Raw genomic sequence first — 26,731 nt, 5'->3', positions numbered from 1 at the left:
GCTCTGTGCCTTGTCTTGCTTTGGTGTCTACCAGACATTGGCTGCCTCTCCCACCTGCTTCTCTGTGGGTCGGTGGTGTGACTTTCTTCCTTGGCCGCCTTTAAAATTTTCCTTAATACTGGTTTTCAGAAATTTGATTATGATTTGTGTGGTTTTTTTAAAAATGTTTCTTTCACCTGAGGGCTTGGTGTTACAGTTTATATCCAACCTGGAGGACTTCTGACCACTGCTTCTCCAATATTTGTTTCTTCCTATCCCCATGTCTCCAATTACACCTACATTAGAACGCTTGATATTGATTCAGACTTAACTTAGGATCTGGTTTTTTATTAGTTATTTCTTTCATGGATCATGCCTTTAGTGTTACTCTAGAAAGTCATCACCAGAATTAAATTAATTTAGGTTTTTTCCTATGTTATCTTCCTATGCTGAGTTTTATAGTTTTGTGTTTTACATTTAGTTTTGGTAAATGTTTTGGTAAGTTTGAGTTAATTTTGTAAAGAGCATAAGGTCTATATCTAGATTTGTTTGCTTGTTTGTTTTGCATGTGGACATCTAGTTATTCCAATCCCATATGCTAAAAAGACCCATCAGTATATAAATCAGTATTACAAATGTGGCATTTTTAAAAATCTCTAAAGTTTTATTTATTTACTTTTAAAATATTACCCACCTCTCTCCTGATTGTGTTTACTTTTTTCTTTTATGTCCCTGAGTACATTTATAAGATTCAAATAGCTCTTTCCTAGTCTTTGTGCATTATTTCAATGATCTGTCACTTTTTTACCCACAGTTTCCACTGATTGATTTTTTTCTATTTATGGTGATGTTTTTCTGTTTCTTTCATGCCTTCTAATTTTTTTTAAGTGACAGACATTGTGAATTTGCTATCTTAGGTATTCATTTCTCTTGTGTTCTTTCAAAGAGGGCTGGGTATTGTTCCTGTCATAGCAAAGATAAGGTTATATAACAGTTTCATCTTCCAGTATTTGCTTAAAGTTCAATGCCTGGGCTACATATGCCTTATTTGGAGACCAAATTCATTAACTACCAAGAACCTGGTAGCTAATTTCTGATAACTAGCCAGCACCCCTAGTATGCAGTCTGTGGTAACATGGCCTCGAAAAATGCTTCCATCCTTGTCAGCCTGCGGATTTCTGACAGTCCCTTCTCAGCCTGGGTTGGGTCCCTCCCATGGGTGACAGACAGAATAAGTGGCTTTGTTTGTTTTTAATTAAAATCAGCTTTGTGAGTCATAACTACACTAAAGAGAGATTGTGCTGAAATACAGCTCTTCCAAGGGCCAAGCTCTTTCTACACCTCTGCATTCGCTGAATTCTCACACACCCCTGTGAGGAGGAACTCTGATCACCCTTGTCTGATGAGCAAGGAGAGATGCAGATAGGTAGATGGGGCTTGCTGGAGGTCACCCACTCTTTGGTGGAGAGGTGGGCAGGCAGGTGAGCAGCCCCAAGGTTGAAACGCTGGGTCCCCTGCTGACCACTGCCCAGGTGAGCATTTGGTCTCTGAGGCCTGCGCTCAGGCAGCACAGGGTCACGGCTGGAGGGTCCCTGCAGTGGGACCCCTCATTTCAGGAATGATAAATGTGAGGTTTGAGAGGAAGGGAAGTGACTTCCCGGGATCATGCAGCTGTTCAATGTCTGGTCCTAGATGAGAAGGCCGATGGCTGGTCATTTACCCTGCGGTTTTTTTTACAGAGTTAAAAAGAAACCATAAATCATAGAATCAGATCTCCGGCCACAAGAAGATGTGGAGGACAGATCTGAAGCTGATGTCAGAGTTTACCAAATTTCATTTTAATGTCAGAGAAGCAAGGCAGATGTAAGGGTTTGTATGCTCCAGAGGGGACAAAGGAGATCGCTTGAGTTGATTCTTGATCCAGGAAAACTAGCTGGAGCGAGGATCAAACTTGCTTCTAGGAGAGTCCAAAGCTCGCACTCCTGCTGAAGGGGAAGTTCTCAGCTGATGACTCACCTCTGGGAAGGAGCAAGGTCCTTAGGTCTGATGTGGGACAAGAACTGGAACACAGCGCCTCCTCCCTTCTCATCCTTCTTTCCTTTACCCTGCCTCTGGCGTTTGGTTTCTCGCTCTCTCTCTCTCTCTCTCTCTCTCTCTCTCACACACACACACACACACACACACACAAACGTGTGTTGTGTGTACATGCGTGCGTGCATGTGTGCGTCTGAAGATGGACACACCTCCTGGGTGTTTCAACGGGAAGATGACTCAGTAGGAACACAATAGGAAGCCTGTGCCTCTCTCCCACCTGGTCCCCCCATTACTTCCACTGCATTTGGGTCTGTGGTCCTGTCCTTGTTGACTTTCTCCTCCGTGTCCACCAGTGTCCTTGCCGCCCCTGGCAATGTCAGCTCTGCCTCACAGTCCCTCTAGGTTCTTTCCACCTTGGTGGCCTTGGGGATCTCTGTGTCTCCACCTCAGCTCCCTGTGGCTGGAACTGTCCTGAGGAAAGGAGGGGCCCTGCTGTATCCCTGATGCCCCGTAGCCCCACACAGGGCTGCTCAGCAGACTCCAGAGGAGCCTCCCCTGAACTTGTGGGTAGTGTGGGTTCTAAGATGCCTGCACTAACATTGGTATAAGTAATGTCCTTGTCCCATTCTAGAGGGTATTTATGTGAGTGGTGGGAAATACGACCTGCAGGTTGGGGTCAGGACGGAGGTGACTGAATGTCATGCTAGGGTTTCCCAGGTCCATAGGCTCCAGGAGCCAGACATCCAGTTTAACTGGGTGGGCATTGGTCAGTCAGTACTTTTAAAGATAATTGTTTATAATGACAAAATTATTTCTCCAGTGGATAATGGACTAGATGTGTGAAGTCAGACTTGGCCCAAGCAGTATTTGGCCTAGGTCCTTGTGGTTAGGTTGCATCAGCGTGAAAGAGGAAAGTGGAGGCTGGTCAGGATCTGAGGCAGGTGATCATGATAACACCGGCAAGTCATGAGATGGGTTTTGTAAGAGGAGAGAAAGGGATTCCAAGTTTCCTAACCTGAGAGCTGGCCGAGGTCATTACAAAAATCATGACATAAATGGAAGAAAAGGGCTTAAGAATTAGGAACAGGAATGTGGTTTTGGAGGCAGTGTTGATACTTTATTGCCAGCAGACCTGCACCACACAAAATGCTAAATGGAGATTTCAAAATGAAAATAAATGAAATCAAATGGAAACATGGATTTTCTTCAAGAGGAAGAAAGATCACAAGAAATATAACAAATGTGGTCAAATGTAAAGGATTGTTATTTCCCCTTGGTTTCCTGAACCTATACAGTCAAAAAATCTCACATTGTTTGTGGACTTTATTAAGGACACTCGTCTAATTCCCAGGATGACTAGAGCAACTAGAACGGGAGGGTGGTGATGAATGGACTTCAGTTGTTGCAAGTCTTTAATATTTTATATTAAATTACACTCTTAATCAAGCAGTACAACTCAGTAATGAAAAGGCACAAAGTATGAGGCACATGACAACACGAATGAATTTCCAAATAATTATCTTGAAGGAAAGAAGCCAGACAGAAAAGAGTGCATACTATCTGATTCTATTTATATGAAATTCTAGAAAATTCAAACTAACCTCAAGGGTCAGAAAGCAGATCAATAGTTACCAGAGGCCAGAAGAGTCAGGGTAGGAGGGAGGAGTGCCAAGAGGCAAAAGGAAACCACTAGGATGATGACATGGTTATTACCTTGATTGTGGTGAAATTTTCATAGATGAATAGATTCGTCAAATTTTATCTACTCCTTAGTGATGTGTAGTTTATCATAAGTCAATTATACCTTAATCAGTCTACTTTAAAAAACTTTAAATAGGCTGTAAACAGTTTAAAAGCATATAATGTACTCCTGATAGGAACTGCTAAAGAAAGAATGTAAACGCGTTAGACAAAATGCCAACACAATTAAAAGAGAATTCTAAAAAATATTTAGCGCATATTAACGTGCACAGGGAAGGAGTAACAGGAAAAACAGTAGACTTGACAAACAGAAAATAAGTATTAAACCTGTAGACTACTTCAACATTATCACTGATCATATTAACTCCAAATCACTATAATTCAAAAGTAGAATGAATTTAAAGGAGACAAAGACATATTGAAAATAAGGATGGATAACAGATATAACACTTAAATAGTAAGCCTAACTTCTGCAGCTATGTTAGTATCGAAGCTGATTTAGGACAAAGAATATTGCAGCGATAAAGAGAAACTTTTGTAGTGTTGATTGATTAATTTATTAGGAAGTCATGATAATCATCAATGTATATGTACCAAATAATAGAATTTCATAACTCATGAAGCAAAAATCTACAGGATTAAATGGAGATGATAGCCCATCTTTCTTAGCAATTGATAAAATGATTAGATGAATACAACTCAGTAAAATCATGAGAGCTCTGAATACTGTCAACCACTTTGACTTAATTTGACATTTATAGAGCAAACGTGCAACATCTGCTGAAGACATTGTTTTGGAAAAGGTAACTGCCTTTTGGGATGATGTTGCAGATTAGGCTTAGGTAAGAAAGGGCATCAGAGAATGTTCTGTGGTAATACTATAGTCTATGATCTAGATAGAGGACTTGGGTTACACACATGTACAAACTGATCAACTCACTGAGTGGCACACTTAAATATGCATTTCACTATGTGTGGATATTTGGGGTATGAGTCTGTACATCATACTGGGTGTCTAAAGTTTTTTGTAATAAAATGATGAGAAGCAGAGTCCATGAGAGGAACACCTGGGAAGACAGGAGGGAACAGCATTGTGAGAGCAGAGAAAGGAGTCTCAGAGGAGGCCCAGCCCTGGAAAAGGGACAACTTGAGGGATACATGTGAGTTTAGTGGTTCCCAAATACTTGACAGGCTTTTAGGTGGAAGAGGGTTACATTTTATTTGGTTAAGATCAGTTGAACTGAGCTCAGCAAAGCATTTTTATTCTGACATTTTCTTAATTTAACTTTAAGAAACACTCTCAAATCACAGAAATTTTATTTTTATTTTAAAACACTCTCAAAATCACAGAAATGTCGCATATAATATACAAAACCCCTTTTCCTGACCATCTGAAACTAGATACTAACGTGATAAACATCATTCCTGAACAGTTTAGTGTGTACTCGCTACAAGTAAGAACATTCTCTCCTACAGACACAATACAACCTACAAATCACAACATTAACACTGACACATTACTACTATCTAATTCTCAGACCCCACTCCAATTTTTCCATTTGTTCTCAGGTCATTTATATCTCAGAGACTGTGACAGAAATTGTCACTTTTCTGTGACTCTCTGGTATTTAGTAGAACACTGACAGGTTCCACTACACACAGCTTTTCTGACACCTTAAATTTTTAAAAAACTTGTGGTGTAATATCCACCACAAAAAATTTACCACCTTAACCATTTCTCTGTGTACAGTTCAGTAGTGTAACTACATTCTCACTGTTGTGCAGTCAATCTCTAATACTATTTTCATTTTGCAGAACTGAAACTCTCTACCCGTTAAACAACCACCTCCAAGCTCCCCCCTCTGCTCAGCCCTCCCAATAGCCATTCTCCTTTCTCCATGAATTTGAGTACGATAGGGACCTCACATAAGTGGACTCATACAGTATTTGTGTGATTAGCTTATTTCACTTAGCATAATGTCCTCAAGGATTCATCCATGTTGTAACATGTGCCAGCATTTCCTTCTTTTTAAGGTGAATAATATTCCATTTTTATGTATATACCACATTTTGTTTATCCATGTATCCACTGGTGGACATTTGGGTTACTTCTACCTTTTGGTTATTGTGAATAATGTTGCTATGAACATAAGTGTACAAATATCCCTTGGAGACCTTGCTTTCAATTCTTTTGGCTATATACCCAGAAACGAATTTGCTAAATCATTTAGTAATTCTATTTTTAATTTTTTGAGAACCCCCCCAACTATATGCAAACTGTTTTCCATAGGGATTACATCATTTTACATTCTTACCAATGGTGCACAAAGCTTCCTTTCTTTAAAGAAATTTTTTTAATTAATGATTTTTATTTTTTCCATTATAGTTGTTTGGTTTTTGTTTGTTTGTTTGTTTGTTTGGCTGCCTGCGGCATATGGAGTTCCTCAGCCAGCAGTCAGATCCGGACCGCAGTTGTGACCTATGCCACAGCTGTGACAACGCTAAATCCTTAACCCGCTGTGCCAGGGCTCAGCCTGCACCCCAGTGCTCCAGAGATGCTGCCATTGATCCCACTGAACCACAGAGGGAACTCTTCTTTTTTTAAAAATAGTGGCTATCCTAATGGGTGTGCAGGGTTCTGTCTTTGTGGTTTTGATTTGCTCAAGTGATATTGAGCATCTCTTCACATACCTCATAGCCATTTATATTTCTTCCTTGGAAAAATGTCTATTCAAATTTTTTGCCCATTTTAAAAATTGGGTTGTTGTTATATTTATATATTATAGATATTAATTCCTTATCAGATGTATGATTTGCAAATATTTCTCCCATTCTGTGGGTTGCCCTTTCACTCTGTTAACTGTGTTTTTTTTTGATGCACAGAAGCTTTAAAGTTTGATACTATTGGAGTTCCCATCGTGGCTCAGCAGTTAACGAACCTGATTAGTATCCATGATGCAGGTTCAGTCCCCAGCTTTGTTCAGTGGGTTAAAGATCCAGCATTGCCATGAGCTGTGGTGTAGGTCGCAGATGTGTCTCGGACCCCACATTGCTGTGGCTGTGGTGTAGGGCGGCAGCTATAGCTCCCATTCAACCCCTAGCCTGGGAACCTCCATATGTTCTAGTGTGGCCCTAAAAAGACAAACAACAACAGCAGCAACAACAAAACTTTGGTATTATCACAATTTTTCTATTTTTTTTTTTTGTGTCGTCTGTGCTTTTGGTGTCATATTCAAGGCCCTGCAAAATTCCAGGTCATGAATTGCCCCTCTGTTTTCCCCTGTTTTATAGTTTTCACTCTTATGTTTAGATCTTTGATTTATTTTGAGTTAATTTCTGTATGTAGTATAAAGGGTCCAAGTTCATGTTTTTGCACATGGGTATACATTTCCCAATATCATTTATTGAAAGGACTGTCCTCTCTCCATTAAATGGTTTTGGTATCCTTTGCCAACAGTCATTTCACCATACATGCAACAGTCTATTTCTGGACTATCTGTTCTATTCCATTGGTCTACATGTCTGAGGCCCCTTTTTAAACCAGAAATTCATTATTTAATCAACATTTGGTGAACAAAAACTTTAATTAACATTTGATCCTGTATCCTGATTTTTTAATTTGCATGTTATATAACCCTCATTTATAGGTGTCTGTGTGTATGTGTGTGTGTGTGTGTGTGTGTGTGTGTGTAAGAGAAAGAAAATATTTACACATATGTTGAAATAGTGGAACTAAATGAGGCAAAGTATTAATGGATGCCATTTCTTTTTTTTTTCTTTTCTTTTTTTTTTTTTTTTTGGTCTTTTTGTCTTTTCTAGGGCCGCTCCCATGGCATATGGAGGTTCCCAGGCCAGGGGTTGAACCGGAGCTGTAGCCACCAGCCTATGCCAGAGCCACAGCAACGCGGGATCCGAGCCGCGTCTGCAACCTACACCACAGCTCACGGCAACGCCCGATCCCCAACCCACTGAGCAAGGGCAGGGATCGAACCCGCAACCTCATGGTTCCTAGTCGGATTCGCCAACCACTGCGCCACGACGGGAACTCCAGGATGCCATTTCTAAGATGAGGGGATTACATGTGGTTTTTGTATTCTTATGAAAACTTGGGAGTTCCTGTTGTGGTGCAGCGCTTTAAGGATCCAGAGTTGTCTCTGCGGTGGTTCAGGTTCCATCCCCGGCCAGGCACAACGGATTAGGGATCCAGTGTTGCCACAGCTGTGGTATACGTTGCAGCTGCAGCCTGGAGTCAATCTCTGGCCCAGGAACTTGGATATGCTATCGGGGCAGCCAAAAACAAAACAAAACAAAAATTTTACCTGTTCTTAATTTTCTAGAATTAATATGTTTTCTTTTTTAAGAAGAAAAGGATAAAAAAGCGTTTTTCAACTAGGCTAGCCCCAAATTATGAAAAGATAAACATATATTCAAAAGAATATTTAAGAGTTTGAAGATGGGAGAAAGGTGGAAGTTCTGCTTAGTTTTGGAGGTGAGGTGAAAGGAATGTGGGATGGATTCTGGGAGGCCTGAGAGTCTGGAAGCCATTCATGCCTATCCCTGCTTTGTCCCCATAGGTCACAGCTGCCTCAGCCATGCCCACAAGGCAAGAAAGAGTTCACCAGCAATTCAATGTCCCACAGGGATGGAGACGCAACTTCTGGGAGTTGTGCCCACCAGGTAAAGTCTAAGAATAATCTCCAACCCTTACCCCAGCCTTATCTCCATGTTCTTCTGGTCTTCTGATTCTTATAGTTCCTTGTTCTTATTTCACAGGTGTTTACTGGGAGTCTTGTGTGTGCCAGCCACTGTGTTAGTGGAGGGCATGAGGCCCCTCCCCTCCTGGGATGGTACCCAGAGAGAGGGATGAATGTGATAGAGAGATAAGATAGGAACCATGAGGATAAAAAATACAAACAAATGGTTAAGAAATCATTATGAAAAGATGAGAAATGCAGAGCAAAACCACAATAAGATACCACCTCACATACATGTAGATGACCACCACTAAAAAAACCAGACAACGATGTGTTGGTGAGACTGCAGAAAGACTGGAATCCTTGGGCTCTGTTGGTAGGAATGTAGAATGATGCAGTCTTTATGGAAAACAGTGTGAAGATTCCTCAAAAAAATTAAAATAGAGTTACCATATGATCCACCAGTTCCCCCTCCAGGTTTATATCCATCCAAAAGAATTTAAAGTAGGATCTAAAACAGATATTTACATACTCCATAGCAGCGTAGCCCGTTGGCAGACAGGTGGGAAAGAGGGATGCAGAGAGGGGAACAAGGCATGCTGGCCTTGAGGAGAGGCGCCAGAGAAGCAGTGGCGGGATAGGAGGTTCGGGCTGCTAAAACTACCCGGAGGCAAACTGGCTGCAGGGACACGACAGGGAGTCTCACCAATGAGGCCTCCAGCCCAGGGGAGGTCCCGTGGCACCAGGACATCAACCGGCCTTCTCCGTCCCCGGGGCACCCTCGCGGGGCTCGTGACCACCACCGCCAAACGGCAGAGGCGGCCCGCCAGAATGCTCTCCTGCACGCGTCCTGACGACCGCACACACGCCCGCCGCTCCAACACCCCCCCTCCCCATCTGATCCGAGAGCACTTCCCCAGGGACGACACCTACTCGAGGCCAGGCAGTTTCGGTCGCAGCGATGGAGAGGGGCGGGCGCGCAGGCAGGGCTAGGCCGAAAGGCAGGGGCACGGGTGCTGCCTAGGGAAGGAAGGACCCCGACGCCTTCAGGGCCACTTGGAAAACAAACACGGATCCCACCGCCACAGGCATGAGGGCGGTCCCACGACGCCTGGGACACCGGCCCTCCGCAGCCACCTTAGAACCTCCCGCGACGCCGCCCCACCTCCGGGGCCTGCGCGCGACAGTCCCCTCCTCCACCACCAGCAGCAGCAGCACCACCACGACCATCACCACGGAGGGTCTGTCTACCCAAACATGCATCCATCCATTTTCATCTGGTCCGCCCGGGGGGCCTCACGTCCAGGGAAACACTCCCCGGCGAGGCCATCCGACCTGTCCCGCGCGCCGCCACCGCTGCCACTCCATTCGAGAGCGGGCAGGACAGCTGCTCAGAGGAGGGGACTAGGGAGTCGGGAGGGAATGTCCCCCAGCATTTCGGCACGAGACGCGGTCACGGCCGGGAAAGGCCTGTGCTGCCTCAAGGCTGGTGGGTGTGCCTCACCAGGGGGCTTTTCTGAAAAGTCTGAGAGGCCGCCTCGCCTCGCACGACCCACAGCGATCACTCACGAGCCAGGGGAAGCAGGGGATACACCGCGCACGCCGCGCCACGTCAGTCCCCCTCCACGCGCAGTGAGGACGACTATGCCTAGGCACCTGCCCCCCCCCCCCCCAGAGGGGACGGGCGTGTCTCCCCTACCTTTTCGACCTCCAAGAAGGAGGCTCTTGGGACGCACCACCGCTGTGGGGAGGCCAGGGGCTCGCTGGGAATTGGAAACGAAGCTGCAACGCGGTCTTGGGCACCCGAGGGCTTTTTGGATAAGTAGGCAAACTTTATATCAAATTTAAGAAAAATTTGCCCATTACTTCATCAAAATTTGTGTTTTCTGCTTCTCTTTCTTTTCTCCTGCTAGAACTACTGTAATGTGTATACTGGTGCATTTTATGGTGCCCCACAGGCTCCTCAGGCCCTGCTCTTTTTTTCCTTCTTTCTGTTTCTGCTCCTGAGACTGGATAATTTTAATAACCTTATCGCCATGATCACAGATTTTCTTGTTGTTGTTCTGCCTGCGCTGATTTGCCATTTAACCCCTCTAGCGACGCAAAGACACAAAGAGGTTGAAAGTAAATGGTGAAAAAGGTGTTGCAACCAAAAGAGCTGGGGTGGCTATACCATGAACAAACAAAATAGATTTAAAGTCATGATAGTTTTATAAGAGAAAGAAGAACATTATCTTTTCAAACTTTCCAGATTTTTTCTGTTATTTTGAAGAAATCATTCTTTTTGGGATACGTTATATACTTTTTTCTTTCGGTATTTTTGAGACAAAATTGACACATAGCACTCTAAATAAGTTTAAGCAGCAGCAGAATGGTTTGACTTAACATCACGAGATTACCGCAGTAACTATAGTGAACATCCATCATCTCACACAGATAAGATTTAAGGGAGTAGAAAAAAAATTTTTCCTTGTGATGAGAACTCTTAGGATTTACTCTCCTTACAGCTTTCATGCAACGTGCCACAGTGTTAATTATATTTATCATGCTGTACATTATACCCCTAGTACTTATTTAACGTATTAACTAGAAGTTTATACCTTTTGACTGCATTCATCCAGTTCCTTCTCTCCTCACCAGTGCCCTCCAGTAACCACAAATCTGGTCTTTTCTATAAGTTTGTTTGTTTTTGAAGTATAATTAACCTCCAGCAATACTATGTTTGTTGTTCCTGCTACACAGCCTAGTGATTTGATATTTCTATAAATTTCAAAAGGATCACCACAACAAGTCTAGTTGCCATCTGCCACTGTACAAATGTATTACATAAAATCATGTAATAACTGTAAACATATTCATCTAATAGAGCCTCAAAAATATGAAGTAAAAATGCACAGACTTGAAGAGAGAACTAGTTCAACAGGCTAGGCTACAAAACAACCTTTAATAAATTTTAAAAGATTGAAATCAAACAAAGTTTCCTCATTGATCAAAATGGGGTAAGGTTTGAGATTGGTAATAGAAAGAACACTGGAAAATTCACAGTAGACTCAGAATTGATAACTAATGGTTGACATCAGGCAGAATGAATTTCCCTGTGGGAATTCCACTGAAGGCCAAAAGAGGAGTGCCCCATCACTACAGCCAGCCTCTGGGAATCCTGTGGGGATTCACTCACCAGATTTTATCTCCCTTCCCAGGATACCATGTATCAGAAGATGGAAAAAATTGTACATCCTGTATACATGGAGTGGACTTTACCATTTACTGGAATGTGCTACCTTCCTGCTTACCGTGTACAACCTGCAAATCAGGTACAGAGCATAGGGACCAGTAACGAGGTGGGTGTGATGAGTGATACCGGGCTTCCAATTCCACTTCTCCTAGATCTTCACCATACCCTGTTTGAAGACTCTGTCTTAGGTCAATCAAATAAAATTAGAAATGCCACACAGTAAGTAAATCTTTTAAAACGTCAGATGAAAATGGTGGGGAAATAATCTGTCCTTTAATGGGGCAGGGGGTGGAATTGGAATAACATAAGCAAAGGCCTGGAAAAGTGCCAGGTTTGAGCTAGTGCTGGGTCTGGTCCTGGGCTAGGCCCATCTTAGCCTTGGGCTCTGAGGCCAGGGGTGTTACTGGGCTTCTCTCAGCCTTCACAACTTAGGGTCTCTCCACCCTTCGAGCAGGGCTAAGTTTTGGGAAGTCACCCAAGAGCTCCTTTCCACACAGGGTCTCTCAGATTATACCCTACCCTTCCTACTGACTCTGTGGGCTAAAAGATTTCCTTATCTATCCTAACGCATTCCATAGTGAATCATGCTCCTTTATTAATACATCGGGGTATTGCTGAAAGGTAACGGGGGCTGTCCTTTATGCACTCCATATGTGTTGCTGCGGAATTTGACCCTCAAAAGTACAATGAACTCAAGAGAGTTGCGTGTGTGGGTGTTTGGGTGGTGAAGAAGGGTTGAGAGTCACTCGAGGGACGCACATCCCAACCCTGATCCTTTGTCTTCAGGTGAAGAAGAGAAGACCCCTTGCACAGCAACTGCGGACACACGGTGTGAGTGCAAACCTGGAACTTTCCGTGAAGAAAACTCCCCCGAGTTCTGCCAGAAGTGCCACACCAGGTGAGACGCAGGAGCCCAGGCGGTTTCCAGCAGCTCAAGGGAACTGTCCCAGAGCCCCCTCCTGCCCCAGGCCTTCCCTGGGCCCGGGGGCCGCCCAGCCTGCAAGCAGCCCCTCCCTGCCCCCCGCACCTTCCCAAACCTCCTCAGCACCGTTCCCCTTCAGCCGGCTCACTGCTTAAGGTTCCCGACACTGTCCGTGGCCCAGGAGAAGCTGTAGCTTCTTCTGATAGCAGAGGGAAGAAAATGAGTAGAATGCAGCCAAGCTTACATTCATCTGTGACAATGCCGTCGTAAAAAGGGAATTTTCCTCATTTTGGGGCAGGAAAGGGCCCATGAACACAAAGGTGTCCACAGGCGAGTCCTAATGAGATGGGGCACCAGCTCCTTCGAGGTTCCTTCCTGTAAAGCCTGAGCCAGCCCAGCGGGCCTCACACCCAGCCCTGGTTCCCCAAGAAGACCCGAATCTTCCCTCTCTGGGGACTCAGGGGCCAGCAGTCCTGTGCTCTTCTCTGGCGCTCCAGTGTGGGCTGTGGCTGGTAGGAAGGGTCAGCAGGTGGAGGACAAGAGGGTCCTTGTGTGAAAGGGCGACTGGCGGGGGAGGCTCAGCTTGTGCCCGAGCCCTTCTGACCCTTGACCTGGATGAGGTTGCCCCTCCCCCGGGCTTCCGCTGCAGCCAGGGAGGCCCAGGGCAGGCCTTGCAGAGAAGGCCCAGCTCCTGAAGAAGGGGCAGCTCTGAACACTCAGCAGGAGCCCTGGGGGCTGAAGTGCCCAAGCTCTGATCCTTCTCGCAGCCAACAAGGCGGGTGAGGGGACCCGGCCCTGCAGACAGGAGAGCCTGTTCCTCCACCACTGGCCTGTCAGGGACGCTGGGTGGGAGGTGCTTCCCTCTTTCTCCTCATCTGGCCAGCTTTCCCTGATGGATCCCCTGTGTCTGTACCCAGGTGCCCTGATGGGATGGTCATGGCCACGCCGTGTACCCCCTCGAGTGACCTCAAGTGTATGGATCAAGAGTCAGGTACCCGGGGCAGTGGGGAGGCCCCGGATCTTGGAGAGCCAGTGACCACGAACCTGCAACCGCCCACCGCTTCCTCTCCCTCCTCAGGCAATTCAGAACTGGTGGTCGGAATTGCAGTTCCTTGTTCAATTCTACTTTTAGCGGTGGTGATCGCATGCTTGGTCTGCAAGTGCAAAGTTCAAGGTGAGGTACCAGGACGGAAGGGGGAGGCACGGGCCCCTCCTCCGTCTCCCCAGTCTTCCTGGTGCCCTGGCCTGGCTCTGATCTTGGTCCCCAGGATCCCTCTGCACCTCCCACCTCCCTGCTCCTGGAGGGCCAGGATCACCTCAGTCCCACATCTCAGCTGATGGTCCCCTGGTCCCCATGGCCACGAGAAAGGGGCCAGGTCAGCTCTTCATGCCTTCAGGGCCCCCAGCCGCGGCAGAGAGGTGGTCAGCACCTCGCTTGGGTGACAAGAGTCAGGAGGGTTTATACAGCAGAACCCAGCAGAGATTTTATGTATGTTTCCTTTTACTTCATTCCCCCCCATCTCTCTTCTCCGTCCCTGAGGGTTCCCCAGAGTTGGAATGGGCCCGTCCTTGTCCCCAGGCCTGGGGCTCCTTGTTCAGTATCTGTCCTGTCCCTGGGGAGGGAGGTGCTGTAAGGGGACTCTCCCCCCTGCTCAAGCGGCTGCTGCTTCTCTTCCAGGTTGTGGACTGCACCGCAAATTCATGGACAAAGTGAGTTGGTTTCTCCAGGACCTGGTGGCCTCAGGCCCTCAGCAACGGCTTCCCACCCACCCCAGGGCCCCGGGTGGACACAGTGCCCAGTTTGTCCTGTGCTATGGTCCCTGGCTCTGTCAAGTGGGGTGGGGGCTCTGGGCTGACTGTAGGGGCGCCATTGGTCTGTTGAGAGCAGCCCTAAGGCGGGTTGGCAGGGCTGCTGCTGTGCTTCTTAGTGCTTGCAAGACACCCTCACCTCCTAACCCTAGATGGACCCTGGGGCTTGGGGTTGTCCAGCAGGGGTGCTGAGCCCCCCCTTAGCACAGCACCAGGGTCCTGGGGCCATCGGCAGAGCCATGGATGTGCTGAGTCTGCACCCACCTGGGGGGCACAGCATGGGAGTATGTAGGGAGGCAGAACCCGCCGTGTCCCCCAGCTGCTGCGAGGATCTGTAGGTATGGACTCCTGAGTCAGCTCTTTGCCCTCCCAAGGTCCTTTTCTGGCGATCACATCCCTCAAGAGGGCCTGGAGCTCAGGATAACAAGCTGATGTGTGGAGATTCACTGTCCACTCTGCTCACCAAGAAGGAACAAGAAGACCAGGAGCAGGAGAAGCCGGCAGATGTCACAGTACAGTCCTCACGGGAAGCAGAACATCTGCTGGTGAGTGTGACGCCCTGGCCCCTCTACTTGCCCAGGACTGTGGTGGTAGAAATAGGGAAAGGCCAATGCTGATCAGACCTCCTATCCTGTGGGAGGAAGATCAGGGTCCTGAAGGGGAAGTCACTACTCTGATACGGTAGGCTATCAGCTGTATGCAATGTTACAGTACTTGTTATCTGTACAGTTCTCACCATATCCTTAGTCTAGAACAGGCAGACACAGGGTAGGTACTCCCTTATTTGCTGAATGATTGAATGAGGGCTGCATAATATTCCACTGCATAAGCTCTAAAATAATATAGTAAGCAATTCTTCATAATAATAGAAGTATCAGATATGTTACAAAATTATTATTATGCTGAACATATATAAAAATAAATTTCAGTCTAGGTAGCTGATCATATTTATGTGGTCACTTCTTAGAAGTTTGAGGTTATTGTGTAGAAGTGCCTTTTTACCGTGTACACACACATGCACATGCAGTTTGGGTTCATATCAGTTCATCAGTTTTGACTTGAGTAGTCAATCTGTAGAAACATTTTTTATTCCTCATAAGCTTAGAAAGTCCCCCCAGCTTGAGACGGAATTCTTTCCTTTCTTAGAATTTTCAAATTTAATGATTTTAGCGCATAACAACATTATCTAACTGGAATTTATTTGGTGATATGATATGATGCAGGGAGCTCCTGAATTCCAAGGCACAGTCTCCTTCCTCCAACCCAATTTGGCAGTCAGGTCTCCCATTTCCCTCTGCTTTTGATCTCTCCTTTATCACAGGTGAAATGTTTATTGGACAATGATCTCTTTCCATCTAGAGTATTTCTTTCTGGTTTTTCTTCCACGTTGACAGTTGATGCTTGAACAAAGCTGAGATTAGGGACGTGGACCCTCCAAAATTCACATATTCATGGCCCTGCATCCTCCAGTTCAACCACCTGTGTATTTTCTAGTGCTATAGTATATATTTCATGAAAAAAATCCACAAATGAACTCATGCCATTCAAGGGCCAACTATATACTATATTCTTTTAAAAGCAAAGGTATAAAGGGAAACAAACAAACAAGGCCAATAATCCCTCCATCTTGATGATCACTTTCCACATTTTTTCACAGCAGTTAATACATATCCAGAGTGAGAAAATTTAAGTAGTATAGAAAGTTTCTCATTGAGTCTTAAAAACCTCCAACTGTAATCTTTTTCCAGCCTCTTAGTCCTTTTTATTTCAGTAACTATCAGAGATAATTTTCTGTGATTCTTTGCTGAAATCTTTATGCATATGGCATCTATGCATTTTCTAATATGTTCACCAATGAAATTTTCTAATACGTTTTAATATCTGAGAGCAATACCTCTTACTTTTTCAAAATTTATTGTTTATCCAGATAAAATTTAGATTATTTTATAAGATTTCCTCCACCCCTAAAAAATAATTTTTGTATTACCTTAAATTAATAAATTTATTTAGAAGGATTAAGATCTTATTAATATTCAGTAATATTACTGTCAAAGATGACAGTATTGATTAAACATAATAGTGGAGTAGGAAGGCCCTGAGCTCACCTTCTGTCACAGAAAACCAAAATTGTAATTATTTACAGAGCAAGTATTGGTAAGAAATACCAGAATCTACTACAACCAAAGATATAAAGAAGAAACCATGACAAGATGGGTAGGAGGAGCAGAGTCAAAGTATAGTTGAGACCCATATCTCTGGGTGGGCAGCCCAGAATGGGAGGCTAATTACATTTGCAGAGGTTTTTCCCAAGGAGCAAGGAGTCTGAGTCCTACATCAGGCTCCCCCACTCTGGAGTCCTATACCAGGAAGATAAGCCCCAAGAATGTTTGACTTTAAGGCCGGTGGCACTTACTTTCAGGGGACCCATAGGGCTGTGGGAAATAAAGACTGCATCTTGAAGAGTGCATAGAAAACCTCGCAGCCCCTGGGACCCAGGGCATGTCAATAATTTGAAAGAGGTCTTGCTCAGACCTCCCTGCTAATCTTGGAGAGTCCTGCAGAGGCAAGAGGCAACTGGAACTCATCCTGGGATCGCAGACTCTGCTAGCAGCAATTTTGGGGAGTTTGTTCTACCATGTGGGCACTGGCTCTGTCAGGGAGGCATATTTTGGAGTCCTCTCTTTAGCTTATTAGCTTCAGGACCCAGCCCTGGCCCTACCCACCAACATACAGGCACCAACACTGGGATGCCTCAGGCCAAGCACCTAGCTGGGTAGGGACATAACCCCACCCACCAGCAGGCAGGCTGACTTAAAGCTCCCTGAAGTCACAGCTGCCTCTGGACAACCCTGTCCACCAGAGGACTTGCACCTGGACCCATACACCAGTGTGCATGTGCTAGACCCGGAACCCCTAGGGCTCTGCAGCCAGAGACTCAGCTCCATCCATCCATGGGAAGGCACCAGCCCCAGGACCCACTGGGCCCCAGCACTAGAACCACCACAGCCCCACAGCCTGCCTTACCAAGTCCCAGCCAACACATCGACAGGCTGGCATCAGCTCCTGGAATGCCCCAAGCCCAAGCCATGGCCAATAGCAGGCTAACTATAGCTCTGAGACACATTTAGCCCTCCCAGCCAGAAGCCCCAAGATCCAATCCCACCCACCAGTGCACTGACACCAGCCTCAGGATTCCCAGGACCCATGGGACCTGGTTCTGCACACCAGTGACTGGCACTAGCTCAGATCCCCTGAGGAGTAACACCTCAACACACACTGCAATTAAAATGGCAAAAATTAAAGATAAAGAGAGATTATTAAAAGCAGCAAGGGAAAAACAACAAGTAACATACAAGGGAAGTCCCTTAAGGCCATAAGCTGACTTTTCAGCAGAAACTGTGCAGGCCAGAAAGAGTGGAATGATATATTTAAAGTGTCGAAAAGGAAAAACTCGCAAACAAGAATACCCACCAAGTCTCTAATTCATATTTGATGAACAGATCAAAAGTTTTACAGACCCAAAACACTGAAAGGTTCGGCACCATTAAACCAGCTTTACAAGAAATTTTAATGAGACTTCTCTCAGTGGAAAAGAAAAGGGCACAGCTAGAAACATGAACATTACAAAACTAAAAAGCTAACTGATAAAGGCAAATATATAGCAAAGGTAGCAAATCAACCACATACAAAGAGAGTAGGAAGATAAAAGACAGACGTAGTAAAATTATGTCTATCCACAATAAGTAGTGATGAAATATACAAAACAAGATATGAAATGTGTCAGAAATAGAAAATGAGGGGCAAAAGAACCAAAAAGCAGAGTTTTTAAAATACTTTTGAAATTAAGAGATCAGCAACTTAAAATAATCACATCAATATAGATAAACCTTAGAGTAACCACAAACCAAAATGTAAACACACAATAGTGAAAGGAATACAACCATAACCATAAAGATAGTCACAGGGAAAAGAACAAAAGAAGAAAAAGGAAAAAGAAAAAGAACTAACAAAAAAAGACCCCTGAAAACAACTAACAAAATAGCAATAAGCACATACTTATCAATAACTACTTTAAATATATTAAGACTAAATGCTCCAATCAAAAGACATTGAGTGGCTAAATGGATACACAAACAAGATCCATATATATGCTACCTCAAGAGACCCTCTTAAGCTCTAAACACATACAGACTGAAAATGAGGTGATGGAAAAAGTATCCTATGCAAATGAAGTCCAGGGGAGCAATACTTATATCAGACCAAATGAACTTTAAAACCAAGAATGTAACAAGAGACAAAGAAAGACATGACTTAAAGATCAAGGGTTTAACCCAAGAAAAAGATACAACAATTGTAAATATATATGCTGTCAGTATAGGAGCACCTAAATACTTAAAGCAAATATGAATAGACATAAAGGGAGAAATGGACAGCAAAACTATGGTAGGAGACTTTAACACTCCACTTACATCAATGGACAATTCATCCAGACAAAATCAATAAGGAAGCATTGGCCTTAAAAGGCACATTAGAGCAGATATACTTAATTGAGATATATATATATATATAATTAATTGATGTATATGTCAACATACATATAGAACATACCATCCAAAAGCTGCAAAATACACATTTTGCTGTACACAGTTGCGCACAGAATATTTCTCCAGGATAGAGCACATGCTAGGCCACAAAACAAGCCTCATTAATTTAAGAAAATTGAACTCATATCAAGCATCTTCTCTGGCCACAACGCTATAAACCTAGCAATCAACTACAAGAAAAAAACGCAAAACCCACAGGCATGTGGAGACTAAACAGTATGTTACTGAACAACCAATGGATCACTGAAAAAGTCAAGGAAGAAATTTTTAAAAATACAAGGAGTCAAATGAAAATGAAAATACAATGATCCAAAAGCTATGGGACATAGCAAAAGCAATTCTAAAAGAGTTTATAGTGATACAAGCTTACTTCAGGAAATAAAAAAAAACTCAAATAAAAAAAAATCTAACCTTACACCGCAAGGAACTAGAAAAAGAAGAATAAACAAAATCTCAAGTAGTAGGAAAGAAATCAAGAGAAAAAATCAAAGAAACTAAAAGCTGGTTCTTTGAAAAGATAAACAAAATTGACAGACTCTTAGAAAGGCTCATAAAGGAAAAAAAGAGGGCCCAAATCAATAAATCAGAAATGAGTAAAGAAGTTACAGCCAACACCACAGAAATACAAATAATTATAAGAGAGTACTATGGAAAACTTAATGCCAGTAAAATGGACAACAAAGAAGAAATGGACAAATTCTTAAAGCTATAATCTTTGAAGATGAACCAGGAAGAAATAGAAAATAGGAACACACCAGTTGCCAGTAATGAAATCAAATCATAAATCAAAAAAACTTCCAACAAACCAAAGTCTAGGAACAGATGCCTCACAGGGTAATTCCACCAAACATTGAGAGAAGAATTAACACCTGTCCTTCCCAGACTCTTCCAGAAAATTGCAGAAGACAGGAGTTTCTATTGTGGCTCAGCATGTTATAAACCCAACTAGTATCCACAAGGATGCAGTTTCTATCCCTGGCCTCACTTGGTGGGTTAAGGGTCTGGCACTGTTGTGAGCTGTGGTGTAGGTTGCAGACACGGCTCAATCCCAGATCCCTTGTTGCTGTGGCTGTGGGGTAGGTTGCAGCTCCAATTCAACCCCTGTCCTAAGAACTTCCATATATCACAGGTGCAGCTATTAAAAAAAATGCAGAGGAAGGAACAGTTCTGAATTCATTCTATGAGGCCAGCATCATCCTGATACCAAAACCAGACAAAAATATCACACACCAAAAAATTACAATCCAATGTCACTGATGAATATATATGCAAAAACCCTCAACAAAATATTAGCAAAGCAAATCCAACAATACAGCAAAAGGATCTATACTGTAATTAAATGGGATTTATCCCAGTGAAGCAAGGATTTCTCAATAACTTAAAATCAAGCCATGTGATATACCACATCAACAAACTGAAGAATAAAAACCAGGAGTTCCTGTTGTGGCACAGTGGTTAACGAATCTGACTAGGAACCATGAGGTTGCGGGTTCGGTCCCTGCCCTTGCTCAGTGGGTTAAGATCCGGCGTTGCCGTGAGCTGTGGTGTAGGTTGCAGACTCGGCTGGATCCGCGTTGCTGTGGCTCAGGCGTAGGCCAGTGGCTACAGCTCTGATTCGACCCCTAGCCTGGGAACCTCCATATGCCGCGGGAGCGGCCCAAGAAATAGCAACAACAACAACAAAGTTAAAAAAAGACCAAAAAAAAGACCAAAAACAAAAAAAACCATATGATCATCTCAATAGATGCAGAAGATTTTGACAAAATTCAACATCTATTTATGATAAAAATTCTCTGCAAGTGGAGATAGAGGGAATGTACCTCAACATAATAAAGGCCATATATGACAAACAGCTAACATCATACTCAATGATGAAAAGTTGAAAACACTTCCTCTAAGATGAGGAACAAGATAAGGATGCCCACTCTCACCATTTTTATTCAACATGGTATTGGAAGTCCTAGCCACAGCAATCAGACAAGAAATAAGGAAGGGAAGAAGTAAAACTGTTACTGCTTACAAATGGAATAATACACATAGAAAATACTAAAGATACCGCTAGAAAACTACTAGATCTCCTCAATGAATTTGTTAAAGTTGTAGATTATAAAATTAATATACAGAAACCTGTTGCATCTCTATACACTAAGAACAAACCATCAGAAAGAGAAATTAAAAGAATTTCATTTACCATCACATCAAAAAGAATAAAATACTTAGGAATAAATCTAAGGAGGTAAAAGACCTATACTTAGAAAACTAAAATACTGATGAAAAGAAATGGAAAGCAACCTAAACAAGTGGAAAGATTTACTGTGTTCATGGATTGGAAGACAATATTGTTAAAATGCTCACTCTATCCAAGGCAATCTACGGATTCAATGCAATCCCTATCAAAATAGAAATAGAATAAATAATTTTTTGGGATGAACTCACTATATATGGAAGTTCCTGGCCCAGGGAGTGAATTTAAGCCACAGCTGAGAACTATGCCATATCTGCAGCAACACTGGATCCTTATCCCACTTCACTGGGCCAGGGATCAAACCCGCACCACCACAGAGACAATGCCAGATCCTTAACCCTCTGCACCACAGTGGGAACGCCAAGAATAAATAATTTTTAAATTTGTGTGGAAACGCAAAAGACGCTGAATAGCCAAAACAATCTTGAGAAAAAACAAAATTGGAAGTATAATGCTCCTTGATTTCATACTATACTACAAAGCTGCAACAACAGATACACAGATAATAGGACAGACTAGAGAGCCTGGAAAGAAACCCATGCACTTAAGGTCAATTAATCTCTGACAAAGGAGGCAAGAATATACAATGTAGAAAAGATATTCTGTTCAGTAAATGATGCTAAAAAACTGGACAGCTACATGTAAAAGAAGGAAATTAGAACATTTTCTTACACCATATACAAAAATACCTCAAAATGGATTAAATACCTAAGTATAAAGCCAGAAACCATAAAAATCCTAGAAGAAAACATATGCAGAACACTCTTTGACATACATTGTAGCAATGTTTTTTGGATCTGTTGCCTAAGGCAACAGAAACAAAATAAATAAATGGACTTAATTAACCTTAAAAGCATTTACATGGAGTTCCCATGTGGCTCAGCAGGTTAAAGATCCAGAGTTGTTACTTCAGTGGCTTAAGTTGCTGCTGGGGTGCAGGTTCAGTCCCTGGTTTAGGAATTTCTGCATACTGTGGGTATAGTCAAAAAAAAATTTTTTTTTTTTTTTTTTTTTTTTTTTTGTCTTTTGTCCTTTTTAGGGCCATACTCGCGGCATGTGGAGGTTCCCAGGCTAGGGGTCTAATCGGAGCTGTAGCCACTGGCTTATGCCAGAGCCACAGCAACGCCAGGTGTCGAGCCGGGTCTGCTACCTACACCACAGCTTACAGCAATGCCAGATCCTTAACCCACTGAGCCAGGCTAGGGATCGAACCTGAAACCTCATGGTTCCTAACTGGATTTATTTCTGCTGCACCACAATGGGAACTCCCCCCAAAATTTTTTTAAGTAAAAGCTTTTGCACATTAAAGAAAAACCACTGGAAAAACAAAAAGACACCCCACTAAATGATAGAAAGTATTTGCAAATAATATGACCGTAAAAGGTTAATATCCAGCAGAATAAATAGCTCCTACAACTCAATGTCAAAATACCCCAGACAACTTCATGGACAGAAGGGGAGTTCCAGTTGTGGCTCAGGGGAAACGAATCCAACTAGTATCCATGAGGATGCAGGTTCTATCCCTGGCCTCGCTCAGTGGGTTAAGGATCTGGCATTGCCATGAGCTGTGGTGTAGGTCACGGATGTGGCTTGGATCCCATGTTGCTATGGCTGTGGTGTAGGCAGGCAGCTACTGGTCCAATTCAATCCTCTGGCCTGGGAACTTCCATGTGCCTCAGGTGCAGCCCTAAAAAGTAACAACAACAACAAAAATGGACAGAAGGAGTTCCCACTGTGGTGCAATGTGATTGATGGTGTCTCTGCAGTACCAGGATGCAGGTTGAATCCCCAGCCCCTGCACAGAGTGTTAAAGGATCTGGCCTTGCTTCAGACGTGGCTGTGGCTGGGATCTGATCCCTGCCCCGGGAACTCCATATGCCTCGGGGACAGAAGACCTGAAAAGACATTTTTCTAAAGAGGAAGTGTAAATGGCCAACAAGTACATTAAAAGATGCTGGACATCACCAATCATCAGAGAAATGCAAATCAAAACCACAATGTGATATCACTTCACACCTATCGGAATGGCTATCATCAAATAGACCATAAAGAACAAGTGTTGAAGAGGATGTGGAGAGGGAGTTCCTGTTGTAGCTCAGCAGGTTACAAACCCAACTAGTATCCAGGAGTTCGATCCCTGGCCCTGCTCAGTGGGTTAAGGATACGGTGTTGCCTCAAGCTGTGGTGTAGGTCAAAGATGTAGCTTGGATTCTGTGTTGCTGTGGCTATGGCTGTGGCAGAGGCAAGCAGCTACAGCTCTGATTCAACCCCTAGCCTGGGAACTTCCATATGCCGCAAGTGCAGCCCTAAAAAGCAAAAAAAAAAAAAATTTAAAAAAGAGGATATGGAGAAAAAGGAACTCTTACACACTATTAATGGGAATGTATATTGGTGCAGCCACTGTCTAAAAAAACTAAAAATAGAACTACCACGTGATCCAGCAATTCCACTACTGGGTAAATAGCCAAAGAAAATGAAAACACTAATTCCAAAAGATACATGCACCACATTGTTCATAGCAGTATTGTTTACAATTGCTGAGATACGAAATAACCTTAGTGTCCATCAACAGATGAATGGATAAAGACGATGTGATATATGTATACAATGGAATACTACTCAGTCATAAAAAGACTGGAATTTTGCAATCAGCAGCAGTATGAATGGATCTGGAGGGTAGTATGCTTAGTGAAACAAGTCAGAGACAGACAGATACTGTATGTTATCACTTGTATGTGGCATCTAAAAAATAAAAAACAGGAGTTCCCGTCATTGCTCAGTGGTAACAAACCCAGCTAGGATCCATATCCCTGGCCTCGCTACGTGGGTTAATGATTTGGCATTGCGGTGAGCTGTGGTGCAGGTTGCAGACATGGCTCAGATACTGCGTTACTGTGGCTGTGGCGTAGGCCTGCAGCAACAGCTCTGATTCAGCCCCTAGTCTGGGAAGCTCCATATGCTGCGGGCGCGGCCCTAAAAGGACAAGAGACAAAAATAAATAAATAAATTTTAAAAATTAAAAAATTAAAAATACAAATGAATATAATATTTCGTTTATATAAATAAAAGAATAAAACAGAAACAGACTAATAGAGAACAAATTCGTGGTTATCAATTGGGAAAGGAAAGGTGCTAGGGCCAAAACAGGGGTAAAGGATTAAGAACAAACTACTGTACAAAACAAATAGCTTCAAAAATAGAAGGTGTAGCACAGGAATCTAGCCACTATTTATAATAATCTTAAATGGAGTGTAATCTATAAAAATTTTGAATCACTATATTGTATACTTGAAATTAATATATTATAACTTAATAACAATAATATAATACTATAAGTCAGTAACAATAATTTTAAAAAGGAGATAACATTTCAAGTCAAGGGTGTTTAATTATGACTCAATTAAGATTTGAGTTCTTTTTTTTTTTTTTTTTTGTCTTTTTGCTATTTCTTTGGGCCGCTCCCGCGGCATATGGAGGTTCCCAGGCTAGGGGTCGAATTGGAGCTGTAGCCCTGGCCTACGCCAGAGCCACAGCAACTCGGGATCCGAGCCGCGTCTGCAACCTACACCACAGTTCACGGCAACGCCGGATCGTTAACCCACTGAGCAAGGGCAGGGACCGAACCCGCGACCTCATGGTTCCTAGTCGGATTCGTTAACCACTGCGCCACGACGGGAACTCCAAGATTTGAGTTCTTCAGATAAATTATGTGTATTTCCTGTCAAAGCTGTTTTTTATATCATGTTTTATTACTCTTATTGGTTGGATACTTTTATAATCCCATTTGTTGTTTCTGCTGTTTTTAACATTCCTCAAGACCTACATTCATTTTTAAGTACGATGGCTTAAACCTTAAGGTTTTAAAAATATACAGTCATATTAAAATAATAATTATTGTTTCTGTCCCCTTCCGCTAGTCCTACCTCATTTTTGTTTCATCTCTTGCTTGCTGCATAGTCCAGAACATACAGTGTGCAAAGATGCTTAGAAAAGGCAGATATTTTGGTGTTGTTTTCATTTCATTGGGAATGCCTCCAATATTTCATCATCAGGAATGATGTTGACTCTTGTGTTCATATTGTAGAACTTTTAGATGCAGCCTCTTATTTTGAAAAAGTCAGAATTCATATTTATTTCTACCAAATGCCTTTCCAGTCTCCATGGAGACTATCAGATGCTTTTATTCCCTTTTTAGACTACCGATATGGTACAGTATTGTTGATCAGAGCAGTCGCATACGCATGGAGTAACCCTCTACCTTAGACTTTCCCAAGTGCCCTTGTAAACAGTCTTCATCTGAGTCACGTCAAGCGGGGAGGGAGTGCCTGTCTCCCGAGGCGGTGGGTGGGAAAGGACTAGAAGGGGCAGAAGGGACTGCGTGGCGGTGGGAACGGTCCCTGTCTTGATTGAGGGACGGCGGCTCGGCTGCATAAGGTCGTCGAAGCTGGAGCAGACATGTAGGACGTGAGCCTGAGGAGCCTGTCCCTCCACGAGCACACGAGCCTGGGAGCTGCTCAGGGTGGCAGGTTGCTCTCCGTCTCTGTAGAGACCGGGAGGACGGGTGGCTGCCCGGGTCACACAGCGAATCCGGGACCCCTGACGAAGACCGAGACCTTTCTCCACTGCGTGTTACAGGAACCGGCAGCAGCTGAAGGGTCTCAGGTGCGAAGACGGCTCCTGGTTCCTGCGGACGGTGGAGACCCCACAGTATGTGAGTGTTTTTCCCTGGACCATGGACTAGGAGTGGAGGGAAGCGCGACAGTGTCTTCACTGCGTCCCCACAGCTGTGAGGGCAGCTGAGACCGGGGATGGCTTGTGCCTGGGCCATCCAGACTCTAAAGGCCTCAGAGCCAGGTCTGCCCACTCTGAGGCACCTCAGGGGCTGTGCGGTCCAGCAGGGCACCCACTGGTCCCAGGAGGCTGTGGGGCAGCTGACCTGTGGCCGCATTTGATGAGCTGTGTTAGAACTCGATCCCGTATCTCAAAGAATTGGTAGAAAACAGGAATGTAATAGGTCCCATCAACAATTTTTGACCATTATTACATTTTGAGATGAACGTTTTGGAATGTATTGAGTCCGTGCCATATTTTATGGAAATTAGTATAACTTGTTAACATTTTACGTTTTCCAGCGTAGCTGTGAGAGAATATGAACTTCCTTCAGCGGCCACCTTAGGTACCTATGCACAGTGGTGTGCACTGCGTTGCACACGCTTGCCCTGCATCCCCAGTACAGTCCCACGAGGCGGGCGGCCTCGGCTCCACCTCACATGTTAGCGTCTGTTTGTCCCCATCCAGCTCAGGAAGGCCGAGCTGAGTGTGAAGCCAGAGACCTTCCAAGCTCCAGGCCTTGCTGGGGCCCCAGTGCAGCTGGGGGCCCTGAGTCTCACGAGAGGGGCAGGTGCCACCCTGAGTCTCCTGAGAGGGGCAGGTGGCCCCCTCTGCCTCCTGCCACTACTGCCTTCTCCCTCCATGACGTCCGTTTCCCCTCCCCGGTGGGCCCTTCTC

General features: G+C 44.0%; 1 protein-coding gene across 5 annotated transcripts in view; it reads left to right on the top strand.

Annotated features, from left to right (window-relative positions):
- LOC100624226 (tumor necrosis factor receptor superfamily member 10A-like) overlaps positions 1–26,731 on the top strand; it is a 35,411-nt gene that overhangs the window by 4,679 nt on the left and 4,001 nt on the right. Inside the window, exons 2-9 of one of the 5 annotated variants that reach the window (XM_021073206.1) lie at positions 8,289–8,391; positions 8,488–11,722; positions 12,430–12,541; positions 13,483–13,556; positions 13,644–13,739; positions 14,244–14,275; positions 14,749–14,919; positions 25,859–25,934. In XM_021073206.1, the coding sequence (XP_020928865.1) occupies positions 11,494–11,722; positions 12,430–12,541; positions 13,483–13,556; positions 13,644–13,739; positions 14,244–14,275; positions 14,749–14,919; positions 25,859–25,934 (790 nt within the window). In that variant the 5' untranslated portion in view covers positions 8,289–8,391; positions 8,488–11,493. Of the gene's footprint in view, positions 1–8,288; positions 8,392–8,487; positions 11,723–12,429; positions 12,542–13,482; positions 13,740–14,243; positions 14,276–14,748; positions 14,920–25,858; positions 26,400–26,731 lie in introns of all 5 variants that reach the window. The other 4 variants (XM_005670431.3, XR_001300727.2, XM_005670430.3 and 1 more) reach the window with 4 other exon arrangements.

Source organism: Sus scrofa, chromosome 14 (genome assembly GCF_000003025.6).
Source record: "Sus scrofa isolate TJ Tabasco breed Duroc chromosome 14, Sscrofa11.1, whole genome shotgun sequence".
In the NCBI taxonomy this organism is placed as follows: domain Eukaryota; kingdom Metazoa; phylum Chordata; class Mammalia; order Artiodactyla; family Suidae; genus Sus; species Sus scrofa.
Note: the sequence above shows the minus strand (reverse complement) of the source record. Positions and strands in the feature narration are given on the sequence as shown.